Source organism: Epinephelus fuscoguttatus, linkage group LG2 (assembly GCF_011397635.1).
Source record: "Epinephelus fuscoguttatus linkage group LG2, E.fuscoguttatus.final_Chr_v1".
Classification (NCBI taxonomy): Eukaryota; Metazoa; Chordata; class Actinopteri; order Perciformes; family Serranidae; genus Epinephelus; species Epinephelus fuscoguttatus.
The window spans coordinates 25,191,749-25,205,504 of record NC_064753.1 but is presented as its reverse complement, the minus strand read 5'-3'; the positions used below and the strand labels follow the sequence as shown (position 1 = coordinate 25,205,504).

The 13,756-nt window shown below is 38.7% G+C and overlaps 1 protein-coding gene across 1 annotated transcript; it reads right to left on the bottom strand.

Annotated features, from left to right (window-relative positions):
- Nucleotides 1-3,901: 3,901 nt before the first annotated feature.
- On the bottom strand, nucleotides 3,902-8,492 carry LOC125882037 (histone-lysine N-methyltransferase PRDM9-like). Its single transcript, XM_049565653.1, has 2 exons — nucleotides 8,273-8,492; nucleotides 3,902-5,932 (listed from the first exon to the last, which is right to left on the bottom strand). Exons 1-2 carry the CDS (start codon nucleotides 8,436-8,438, stop codon nucleotides 4,995-4,997), a joined length of 1,104 nt encoding a protein of 367 aa, XP_049421610.1. The 5' UTR covers nucleotides 8,439-8,492; the 3' UTR covers nucleotides 3,902-4,994.
- Between the last annotated feature and the right edge of the window lie 5,264 nt (nucleotides 8,493-13,756).

Below are 13,756 nucleotides of genomic sequence, written 5' to 3'. Positions count from 1 at the left end.
GTCATTCAGTATATTCAGGTAGTCAGCTGACCTCATTCTTTGAGCACATACTGTTGCTGAACCTAGACCTGACCAACTGCAGCAACCCCAGATCATAACACTGCCCCCACAGGCTTGTACAGTAGGCACTAGGCATGATGGGTGCATCACTTCATCTGCCTCTCTTCTTACCCTGATGCGCCCATCACTCTGGAACAGGGTAAATCTGGACTCATCAGACCACATGACCTTCTTCCATTGCTCCAGAGTCCAATCTTTATGCTCCCTAGCAAATTGAAGCCGTTTTTTTCTGGTTAGCCTCACTGATTAGTGGTTTTCTTAAGGCTACACAGCTGTTCAGTCCCAATCCCTTGAGTTCCCTTCGCATTGTGCGTGTGGAAATGCTCTTACTTTCACTATTAAACATAGCCCTGAGTTCTACTGTTGTTTTTCTTCGATTTGATCTCACCAAACGTTTAAGTGATCGCCGATCACGATCGTTGAGGATTTTTTTCCGGCCACATTTCTTCCTCGAAGACGATGGGTCCCCACTATACTTCCAGTTTTTAATAATGCGTTGGACAGTTCTTAACCCAATTTTAGTAGTTTCTGCAATCTCCTTAGATGTTTTCTCTGCTTGATGCATGCCAATTATTTGACCCTTCTCAAACAGACTAACATCTTTTCCACGACCACGGGATGTGTCTTTCGACATGGTTGTTTAGGAAATGAGAAGCAACTCATTGCACCAGTTGGGGTTAAATAACTTGTTGCCAGCTGAAAGATAATCGCCCATGCAGTAATTATCCAATAGGAGGCTCGTACCTATTTGCTTAGTTAAATCCAGGTGGCGACTTTTTTTTGGCCAGGCAGTGTATCTTCAATTGATGATAATTAAAGATATCTTGAACTTGAATTATGACTAGTCAAAATTAAATTGTAGATATCTCAAACTGGAATTACAGATATCCACAATTCAGTTGCAGATATCCGCAATAACAATTGCAGATATCCGCAACCACATTGGAGATATCTATAATGACAAACCCCATACACATGAATGGCAAAAATAGTTTGAATCTTACTAGTCAAAACTGAATTACAGATATCTGTAATTAGAGTTTTGACTACGCAAAATCTAATTACAGATATCTTGAATAAGAGTTTTGACTAGGCAAAATTATGTTGCAGATATCAGTAATGAATATCCAGTCTAGCGATTAAATGTTAAAACGGCTTGCCATATGTTTCCTATTCCATCCCATCAAAGATGCACAGTATGTCTTGTTCTGGTACATCATTATGAAGCACAGCTGGCAGTGTTTGACATTATCTGGGGGAGCTCCACTGACTACTTGAAACAAGGGTGACGATGTTTAATAAACCCAAAGACTGGAGTGCATGTGGAGCAACTAAATTAAGATCATAAAGTGTAGTAGCCCATGTGTACTTCATGATTACTGTTCACCACTGCAATATCTGTTCATATTTATTTATTTATTTATTTATTGCATTTTCATTTGATGCTTGACCATATTTCCTGGTAAGACTGTAATATCTTTTATAATTGAAAATCCCAATAAAACCTGCTCAAAAGATGGATGGAAAATGTTCAATATTCCGATGGGATCACACCCCTTTGTGAAGAGCAGAAGGAGATTCTTTAGGATGGTCCTCTCTGTATCAGAGGAGAAAAAGGCACGGTTTTTACTTATAAATCCAGCCGTTTGTCGTTATATACCAGCAACTATTGCACTCCTTCATATCAGATTCTTTAAAATGTCCACAGGGTGCACACAGAGCTTGATAAAGCTGCTTTCTCTTCTCATGCGCCCAGGTGTGGAATGAGCCTCAAAATGTTGTTGCTTTTAAGAAGCACTCCCTTCTTTGAACATTCTTTCTTTAATCTTTTAAAAACTGCCTTGAATGAAATACAGCACTGTATGTTGCTGTTTTATATAGCCCTTGACCCAGGTGGAGTGAGTATGAACGTAACTTACAGCAGAGAAGTAATGCTACTACAGCATGATAAGCATTAGACAGTCACTGCATCATCATGCCATACACAATTGTGTTGTGCTGTTTTAATGTGCAGTGTTCACTGACCTGTGTCCTCAGGCAGGGTGTTGGGTACAGCACAGTCTTTGCCTTTCAATGTGAAAAAATAAATCAATAAAAATAAAAGGAAAATAAAAAATATTATCTCAGCTGCTGTTGGTGTGTTGGTGTTTTTCTGTTCAGGTTTCAGACACCTGGCTGGAATTTCTATAGTACTATTAATCTTTAAAGTGGACAGCTGAACAGCTGATGTTATAAAGTTGGCTCCACCTTAAAACAACAGCCACAGTTGATACAATGGATTTTAGGTAACCAAATGATTTTCGTTGGTACTGTATTTTTTTTTATTAATTATAATTATCTTTTATTTTAAAGCAGCAGCAATTTAAAGAATTCACTTAGTTCCTTTGCTTATGACCGACACAAAAAAACCTTTGTTACCTTGCCTTACATTTAAAGTACAAGAACAGGGAAAAAGGGAAAAGATAAAATTCAATTCAGCTTTGGATTTTAAAGGGTCAGTTCAACCCAAAATCATAATATATATTTTTCCTCTTACCTGTAGTGCCGTTTATCACTCTAGATTGTTTTGATGTGAGTTGCCGAATGTTAGAGATATCGGCCGCAGAGTTGTCTGCCTTCTCTTGAGTATAATGGAACTAGCACCACTGAGCTAGTTAATGTAACAACGCAGGTGAGGAAGACGCCATTAATGTTTACATCAAAGCCTGTCATAACCACAGGCCTCTCATCCGTGAGCAGATGCACACTTCCATCTCCGCAGTGATACAGTTGGCGAATGTATTTTGATAGAAAGAAAATAGTTCCTACATGAAACAGCTCACAACAAGGTCTGTGGATTATCTTGAGTAACCAGGTCATGATTTCTGGAAAGAGACATTGCTGTTGAGTTTTTTAAAATGTATTTTTTTAGCACTGTGAGCACCACAAGCTGAGTGCCATCTAGTTCATTTTATTTGAGAGAACAACTCGAGAAGACAATTATCATCATCTCCAACACTCAGCAACTCACAACAAAACAATCTAGTTTGATAAATAGCACTACAGGGGAGAGGGAAAATGTGTATTTTTGATTTTGGGGGGAACTGTCCCTTTAAATGTCATTCTCAAAAGCAGACGTTCTGTTTTTTGTTAGTTTTTAGGTGTTTACTGGTCAACGTTTGCTGAATTTGATATCTTTAAAAAAAAAAGTTCCTTATTACAGTAAAATCTTGGTTCTAAAATTGATCTGTGTTTAATCAGGATGTTCACCTGGGGGAAACTGTGATAATCAGTGTTCTGACTCTGGAGACAGACAAAAAGACAATTTTTCAGTAGCACTGTGTTTAATTTAACCTTGACTGATTTAAATAAAATCTGCTTTTGAAATCAACATACGAAAAACATGAACATTAAACAAGGCGTAATTTAAAAAAAAAAAAAAGATAGATGCAACACTTTATTGTCTGTTACCATTGTGAGTATCAGTTATTGTCAAGTATGTTTAGTCTGTGCAAATTCCACTGCCTTCAGTCGTGTGGCCGTTAAAGTAAAGTGAAAACTGTGCTGTGAAACCACACTAATTTTTCATTGATCCTGGTGACAAGTATTGTTAGCCTGTATTTATCTGTGTTGTCCAACTCCACTGTCGTCCAAAAACTATTCAAAATGCATCAGTAAGCCACACGTCTCACTCATGAACATGGGCATTAGTCCCCAACAAATACAGTATGTTTCAATGATTTTTAGAGTGACATTTCCAAAAAACAACAACAATACAATGCTGTTTTAGGAATTTGAGCCTTTTAAAAAATGAAACCACATGCTTGTGACTGGATCTTAAAGATTAATATCTTTAGCAGGTATATATTGGCTCAGGGGTGAGTCAAAGGGGGGGGAAGTTGGAAAGTATTGAGAGATAGTTAGCTTTTCTCTCTATTGGGATTTAGTGACTAGAAGGGCACTTGGAAGGTGCAGATCTTTACCAAGGCCAAATTCGCGATCTACAATGTTAACGAAAGTGAAAGATGGCTCGTGTGTCCGCTCCGTGATTCGAAGTGCTCTGAAATTTAACGGGTTCTTCTCTGGCCCACCTGTCCACCTAGTTTTTCTGTAATCCTGCTGACAAACAGACAAATAAACCAACAAATAAACAAACTGAACTGAAAACATAACCTCCTTGGTGGAGTTAACTAAGAAAATGGATCATCCACGAATATTGCTGACAAACTGATGATGATTTCGAAGAGGGTAAAACTGCCTTGCTTTACTTGGAGTGCCTTGTTGACAAGAAATTAACAACAAAGATTAAATTTGATGACTGCAGCCAACACAAATGATTGTCACTTGGAGAAACATGCAGTCTCAGTTTGCTGAGCAGGGACGGGAACTGATGAGATTTCACTGATATCAATGCCGTTATTGATTCTGCTTATCAGTCTGTTTCTTTTTAGATTCCCTTATCGATTCCTGGCCATACAGTGTGGAAGCAGAGTACAATAAAAGAAGGCATGCATGTGTCTGAGGTGTGCAGAAGCTCTATTGTTTAATTTGGAACCGGGATTACAGGATGATCAAAAATGATAATTTTACAGACATTACACGCAGCACTGTTGTCATCTTTCTTCACAAAAAGGAAGCCAGTAGCTTCCTTTTTATTACAAGTTTCCAGCAGCATAGAAGCATCAGTTTGACAATATTGTTTTGCGATGCGCAACTATCATAAAATCATGCCAGCATTGATAAGAGGCACTGATAAGCTCGGAGGCGAATATCAGTGAATAGGACAATTTGAAACTGGTTCTCAAGTCTCATCCCTTTTGCCAAGTCCTTCATTCTTCAGTACAAAACTAGCAACACACATAGAAAATGGTTTGTACAAAGTTTTTATTTTATGAGTTTATTCTAACTAGGAAATTATCAAGTAAACACCATAGAGCAAATATAATTTCTCCATTCTAGGGATTCTCTCCTGTGTGCGTCTTCATATGAATAATTAAATGTGAGCGCCGAATAAATCTTTTCCCACAGGCAGTGCAACTATATGGCCTTTCCCCTGAATGAGTCTTCATGTGGCGCGTTAAATTAGACTGAGCACTAAATTTCATATTACATACAGTGCAAATGTAAGGTTTCTCACCAGTGTGAATTATGGTGTGCTTGACGAGATCGGCCTTCTCTCTGAAACTTTTACCACAGTCAGTGCAGCTGTGAGGTTTCTCTCCCGTGTGGATTCGTATGTGGGCATTCATGTTTCCGACTTGTGTGAACCCTCTGCCACAGAAGCTACACGTGTGCGGCTTCTGTCCGGAGTGAGAGTTCATGTGAGTCTGCAAATAGGAGCGCTGGATGAAGCTTTTACCACAGACACTGCAGCTGTAGGGTTTCTCTCCCGTGTGTGTCTTCATGTGGCGAGTCAGAATGGATTTAATCCTGAAATTCTTGTTGCAGATGCTGCAGGTGTACGGTCTGTCTGCTGTCTCACCAGCTTGCTGTGGTGTTATCCTGTCTCTCAATTCATCGTCACTTACTTCGCTCATCTGACAGTCACTGTTTGGCTCTGATGCACCACAGTCTCCTTTAACAGGTTCAGATTTCAACTGTTCACATGAGCTGCTGGGCAGACTGTCTCCCCTATCCTCAACCTTCTGGTTTAGATGTGGGAGCTGTCTGCCTTCTTCTTCATTCCTTTGCACGTAAATTATACTGAACATAGAGTCTTTGGTATCAGCTCCCTCCTGCTGCTTTTCACCTGTCTGAGCGGTCCACAGTGCCTCCTCCTGCTCTTCTTTAATCTGTGGAGGCTCCTGGTCATCCTCACACAGGTCAGTCTTCTTCTCACAGGGATCCTGCTCAGAGGGAGTGTCCTCTTCCTGGACAGAGAGCTGCAGGGGGCCTGGACAACATCACATGGGAAAAAAGAAAATTTAGTTGTAGTTTTATGAAATATTTTGATTTGTAAATATTAAGCAGAGTGCTAGACAAGACAGGCAGAACATCAAAATGTGTCCAAGATTATAAATATCTTACAATTTTGCATTGTTTTGTTACTATGTGTGGTCTGCTGATGAAAAGAAGGTAACAGCAACAGTAAAAGTTTGTGAAATTAAAGGGTCTGCTTTGTGATGATGTCTTTTCAAACAAAAGCATATAAAAACATAGGTCTAGATCAACTCACAAGTGCAATGATTTAAAATTTGTATAGAGTTAATAAGTTTGCTTTGCTGCACTCGTTTGGTATTACGTTATGAACAATTCATGTTTTAATAGGTGTAAGTTTTGGGGTCATGGTTCATCGTGTTTTTAATGCCATTAGAAAGACTAGATAAAGGTGGTGCAAGTGCCTCTGTGTTTGCTCATGGCCAAGGGTGTAGGTTTTATGTCAACGCTGGGGGGACACATATGAAAGTCCTCCACAAGGAAATTTTGAGTGTCAAATGCTTAATTTCTTGGTGAATTTTTATGCAAAAAATTGTGCCTTTTCTACTTCAATTTATGGTATAAATGTGTAAATGGTGTAAAAGTCCTCTGCCACTTTCATGTTTTTATTGAGCAAAAGCACATGGTCTAAATATTGAGGGGGCGTGTCCCCTCAGTCCTCTCCAGAATCTACACCTATGCTCGTGGCTACAGGTATGTTAGGTTTTGTGTTAATTTGTCTCTTTGCCTTGAACTCATAAGGCATCACAGACACACGCAATCATACTGATTATAGTCACATGTTTAACCAAATTATACACCACCATATTAGTTGCTGCCTTCTTCATATTGTAAAGATTTGTCAACGTGGTGGGGGTTTAAATCCATTGTGGCCTGGGTCATAATATTATTAACTAAATCTGTAAACAAACATGCCTAATAGAGAAGTAACACACACCAAGGGTTGTAATTAGGTGCTGACTACTGGCACTAAACTTGAGAGTGGGGAAAAAGTGTCACATACTGTGGCTCCAAATGCATTTCAATCAGTTGATCACTCGGTCTGATTTTATTTGAGCACTTTTATACAAACAACACTGCAACACTAAGTGTTTCACACAATTAAACACACACACGCACTAAAATAAGAGTACTCATTAAGAACAGGCACTGAGGAATAGAGGAAACACTATAGGGTGGCAGTGGCTCAGTCCATAGGGACTTGGGTTGGGAACCAGAGGGTCAGGCCAGGAGGTGAACTGGCACCTCTCCGCACTGATGGCTGGAGAGGTGCCAGTTCACCTCCTGGGCAATGCCGAGGTGCCCTCGAGCAAGGCACCGAACCCCCCAACCGCTCGGGGCGCCTCACCAAGGGCAGCCCCCTCACTCTGACATCTCTCTACTTTGTGCATGTATAGGTCCTGTTTGTGCATGTGTGTGTCTTTCGGGCCTGTGTGTTAATGACAAGTAAGAGTGAAAACATTGAATTTCCCCTCAGGGGGATTAATAAAGTAAAGTAAATAAACTAAACTATAGGCAGGATAACACCGAACAACAGAAAGGTTAAAATATAAAAAAGATAAATCGATAAATAAAAACTCGAAGTGAATAATAAGAAGTTAATTAAATATAAGAGCACAAAGCAGAATAATAACTTAATATGTTAATAATAATAATAACTGTAAAACAGACCAAAATGTGTAAGTGAATGAATAAATCAATAAATAAATTTCTCTTTTATTCAGATGACATTTTTTTCAGTTCAGTTCAGCAACATTAATATGACTTACTTAGCCACCATTAATTATAAATGAACAGGAAAGCATAAAGCCCAAAATATTGAGTACTAAATTAATCATATTTTGGGCATGTATTAATACTTATTTTGAGGCATATTGTAGATTTAGGACAGGACCTCTTCATAATGAAAGATATTTTCTTTTATTTTTTATAATTAAGTATCAAATAAACCATTCCCATTGGCTTTAGCCTGCCCTTTAAACTCCATCTTTTTCCCTCTCAACCTGTTTGACACAGTAGAGGTGGAGGTGAGGTAGAAAATGGGATCCACACCCTGTTGCCTATATTCCCACCAGTGTGCATTTTGCCAGGAACAGCCATTTTGCGTCCCCCTCCTCCCTTCAGGGACGCAAAATGGCGCTACTCGCTGTCTCCTATCTATTTAGGGAGTGGTCCAGCTGACTGAAGGTTTCAGCACATCTTAATAAACGTCAGTGTGATTAAACCAGGAGTAAAGAGCCTCAGTGTCACCGCTGTCTACAGACTGGAGTTAACCTGCCGTTAACCGTTACCTCACCTCTCCACCCGGTCAGCCTCCTCCGCTGCTGGTCCACCTCCTGCTGTGACCGTAAAACTATCTCCTCGTAGTCTTTAAGAGTTGTTTCAAAGAGGCTGAATATTTCCTCGGCGGCGGCTTTCAGTCGCTCATTCACCAAAGCTTTTAGTTTCTCTGTTTTGAACATTTCCGCGGCTGACAGGGAGATCTCCGCTCTGTTCCTGACGGGCTGACACGAGACTGGCTGCTCACGGAGTTGCCAGATATCGCGAGAGAAACAAGCAAACGATTCCCTAAATATAGACTCACCCTCTAATGTCTTGGGAATAAAACGGGTTTATATCATACAGTCCATGGTTTTAAACCTTAAATACCCTATGACGTTAACTAATCAATCTTTTATCAATATATTAAAATAAATCATGTCATATTAAAGAAGCCAGGGTGAATCTGATTTTCGTGACGATTAGGCTATCTGGACCTGTGTTCCACTGCCCCAAACACAATCTAAATATTTATAGGGCGACTGCCTTGGACCAAAATGTTTTTATTTTATTTTTAGATCCTACGTTAATCGAGTGTATATGGGTAACGTAACACATGAGAAATATGACATAAAAATATTTCTATTATAACAGAAAAATCAACTGGAAGAAGGAGTTTATTGTGCTCTTCATAAAACATCAAAAGCATCTAGACGGTGCATAAAAATAAAAAATAAAGTAAAACTATAAAAGGACATTTAAAAGCAATTCAGTAAAGGTCTAAAGAATAGAAAACAAAAGGTTAAAATATGCTAAGGCAGGCATAGCATACAAGAATAAAAGTTACAGTGCAGTTAAAATCACTAAAATAACTTGAATAATAAAAATTACAGTGTAGGAGATGAATAAATATTTGATTTGATAAAAAGCAGTGGCAAACAGAGAAGTCTTCAACCTTGATTTAAAAGAAGTGAGAGTTGGTGCCGACCTGCAGTTTTCATAGAGTTTGTTCCAGATGTATGGTGGATACAAACTCTGCTTCTCTGTGTTCTGAGATCTGAACTTTTGTTTGATTCACATTTCTTATTTCTCCTACCTATTTGGGATTAGTAGGACCTGATAAGTATAAAAAACTAAACAATGTCAATGATGATAGTATAAGTAATAAGTCCCAATGTCCTCAAATGTGACAGTAACAAAGTTATTGTATTGAAATGAACAGTTTTAGACTTGAACAGTGACCCCTAACCCATAGAGTCAGAAAATATTGCATTGTTGTCAGTTTAATTGTTGCACACAATGCTCAGGCATTGAAATAAACTGTTTTATACTACATTACACACTTGTGACTAGAAATAAACACAATGTCCTTGTGAGAGGACATAATTTTATTTCCAAAAGTACTTACTGTTAAAAGACATGCTTATCAAGTCCTAGTAATCCTATAGCAAAGAGAAAGGTCTGAGAAAGCTCAGGTCTCAGGAAGCTATGGGAAAGCACAATAAACGGACATGGCAACACAGACATGATAAAGCTTTGCTACCACCTACTGGCCATGAAATAGAACACTGAAACAAAAAAATAAACATTTGCTGGCCATATCAACAGTGGTTTGTGTCAGTTTATATCAGGTTATATGGATATTCACTTTTCAGTTTCAATGTGAAAGGTTAAAAATAAATCAGGAGCAAATTCAGGATTGTTTTATTTTGTGAAACCACCTACCTATACCTAAATGCCTACCTGCCTGCCTTGGTTAGAATTAACCAGTTTGCGGTTGCAGCTGCTGACCAGGAGATGACAGCAGATGCCCAGATAGACCTACAGTCAATGAGTGAAACTCACAAAACATTAGAGAAAAGTTAAGTCAGCTTGAGACACTTGACTGCCTTCATGATGTTAATGACTGCTTTACTTTCATTAGACACTTTAAACTGCCAACGCTGTTATCGTTATGAATGACATTTGCTTCAGTCAGAGCTGCAGCCAGAAGGTGGTGATACTCTGTCAGAGTTGTCAGGATAAATGATGCAAAACAAGGCAGGATAGATTGACATTTTGTTACAGATGTTTGTAATGTTTTTCCTTTGTTTCTTCACGTTTCCCCTCAGTCCCCAAATACATGGATGGACACCTGCCAACCTGCTTTATCAGAGCAAATACTCTCCTCAAACCTCCTATACAGCCTGAGTCATCATCGTATGCTTTATCATTTAGGTTCAGTCTTATGCAGTTTTTGGTGATTATCTTCTAACCTAAATATACAACAAGCTGCAGTGATTCCCTTTTAAAATGCTTTTTTGTCATGAATCCATTGTAAAAATATTAAAGATATTATAAGGATAAATAATTATCAATTTCTAATTAGTTATGATTTATGGATTCTGCTTTACTACTGAGGCTTTTACCATAATACTCTGTCTTACTCTATATGTACATGCCTTTGTCTGTGAGCTCGCTCCTATATGTTCCAGCCTGGCTTTTGAAAAATACCAGAAATACCATTCATGGTATTGTTAGTTTAGACATGAGGATTTACGTCCTCTGTTTCAGAGTGGTCAGACAATAACATACCAGTGGGGGCCCACACACACACGCACACACACACACACACACACACACACACACACACACACACACACACACACACACACACACACACACACACAGAGCAGAACAAGGATTAGGTCAGCCATCATGTAAACCTTACATGCCAACGTGACAGATACCATACCAGCTTGTTCTACACACACCTCACTTTTAAAGTGACGCAACATAGAGCAATATAGTGTTTTGGTATCTGGTCTTCGTCCTCAGCTGTTAGTCAAATGAAAAATGGGGAAGAAGAAGAGTAAAATGAAGCGTTTAAAGTGGATAGTCTGACAGGTGGCACTTTTGTGAATGTTTCTGGTATGACATGTGCACATCGTTACACTGTGTATAGTGTGTGTTTACTCTCTCCTGTGAGCTGGTATAAACATGTGCAAAAGAGTTCTCAGCAGGTATGACAGACTAAAAATAAAGATGATATTACTTCACTGTTGCATCATCTTTTAGCTCATATCTGTAACTTTTTGGGAAGTAGATGTTCATCATCACTGTTGGGGATCAACTGGTTACATGTAAATAGATTAAAAATTGTAATCAGTCATAGTTACTGAGAGAAATATTTAATTAAATTACAAATACAGAGGAAAATGTTGGTCATTACATAAGAGTTACATCCGAATTTATTCTTTTTGGTAAAAAGTTTATATGTAGAATTTAACATTCATTCTGTTGCTGTACGTCTTTTCAGCTTTTTCAGCTTTATTGTCTGGTTAAAAACATGTGTTAGAAAAGTAATCAAAAGTAATAAAATGTAATTAGTTACATCACTTTGACTGTAATTTATTACATTTCAAAAGAAACTTTCCCAACACTGTTAATCTTATAAGAATTATAGTGTTGTTCGGACAGACCCTGTTGCAAACAAACAAACAAAATAAAGTAAGTCTGGTGCAGAGGTTCCCAAATGGTGGGTTGCAGTCCAAAAGCGGCTCGTGGGTCCACTCTGAATGAATCACAAGTGACTTGCAATTGTTTCCTGCTGTAGCGTGAGTGACTGACAGCTGCACATTGGGCAGCTACTTGACAGAGACAGCGAACTAGCTCAACGACATGGTCAAATGCAAGTATGACGCTTAATATATTTAACTGTGTGGACCTTTATCTAATGACTAAGGAGAAATCTGGACCCCGGGGCTGAACCAGTTGGGAACCACTGGTCTAGAGGAACAATTACCCTTAATGAAATGAAATACATGTAAACTGCAATTACCTGAACATTTTTATTTATTACATCGCCTTCCTGTCCCCCCGCAGGTGTAACTGTCAGTCACACATGCAGAGCGGCAACATTAGCACTTCCTTTGCTTTCATGCTCCTTCACAGGTTCATTTTATTATTACTAACACAAGAAAGAAAATATTCTAGTGTCAATTATAGCACTTGAAGAGTTTAATCTTCCTCACATGAGTAATTCTCAGGAGGACTGGGTCTATTAGATTCTTTCAGTACAGGAGTTCGGTTAATATGAAAGCTCTCCTTCAACTGTTCTGCCCATGAAAGCCGCTCATACACTCCTGAAATGTGATTCAGCCTCTGTAATTTCCTTCTAAACAGCTATGTTAGATGTTTGCCAAAAGCGTAGTGTTACTCCTTAAAAAAAAAACAGTCTATTGAATTCACCAATTTGTTGGAGTAATCTTTATATTTTAAATATCAGCAGATCTCATAATTTCCACATGTTTAGTATTACTTTCTTCTTGACACAATCAAATTGTACTTTTATAATATTCAGCTTGCAGAAGTCACAACACTATTGTAGAGTTTGACCTTTAGGTGACACCTGCTGTGCATCTGAAATCCAGTGATATGAATTTGCTGCAGAGCTGTCAGGTCACTGCTGCTGAAAACTTCTGTTGTCTTGTCAGATAGTGAGAGAGTTTCTGCCACGAGCTGGCTATGAACCTCCGTGATGCATTTATCAAGCGGCCGCAGCCCTCTGAGGGATGAGGATGACATTCAGTAAACTCTGGTGTTTACTGCATATTTACACAATCTGATCCAATTACTTCCCTGACTCACACATCCATTCACACATTTCCCTTTTTTTGTACAGTTTCATTATGTCTCTGTCGAAGCACAGGCCCGAGAGGTTTCCCTGCCTCACCACCTCTTCTTTCAAAGGCCAAAGCCAAATTTAGCCAAAGAAAGACAGAAAGAAAGAAAGAAAGAAAGAAATAGATGAGTAGTAGAGAGAAAGGACAGATGGATAATTGCTCTTTGGTAGACTCATTATCATCATACATTTAACAAAGCACCAAATGGCTGACAAGACTGACCTTTCGATCTCCTTCTACATATTAATGATTGAGCTATTAAATACACACAGTCATGTGTAGCTCAGTGAGAATTCAGTTTATCAAACAAAGGATTTTCACAGGCAGATTCAGCTTACAAGGAAAAGGACTCCTATTTTTATTTCTTTCTTTCTATCTACTTGAAGGAGCTCTACATGACATTCACAGCGTATCTATAATTCATAGATTGTCTACACATGGCTCTCATAGAAAATACATTTATGTGTTTTTACAACCTGGTCTCACTCCAAAGTTGTCAAAATCTGACTTCCAGCATCAGACACCAACGAAAAAGGTGTCCTTTAACTTTAGCATGATACGTGGCTGGTTGCTGTTATCGTTTAAAGTTGGCGGCGGCGTCAGGGGGAAATGTGATGGGATAATCGTTGACTTTCATCCGGGAAGCTTGTGTTCACTTCCTGCAAGATTGAAGAAAGCCATATCCTGTTCTTTTTTTGAACAACACCCAACCATGTGCTTTTTTTGGGTGGGTTGTGCATTTATTTTGAAAGAGACTGTATGCAAACTCTACATCTTCTGTGAAAATGGAGGTTTATTTTGAAACCAGACAATGCATGTTACAGGCAGAACTTGACATGATGTGGAGAGACAAAGGA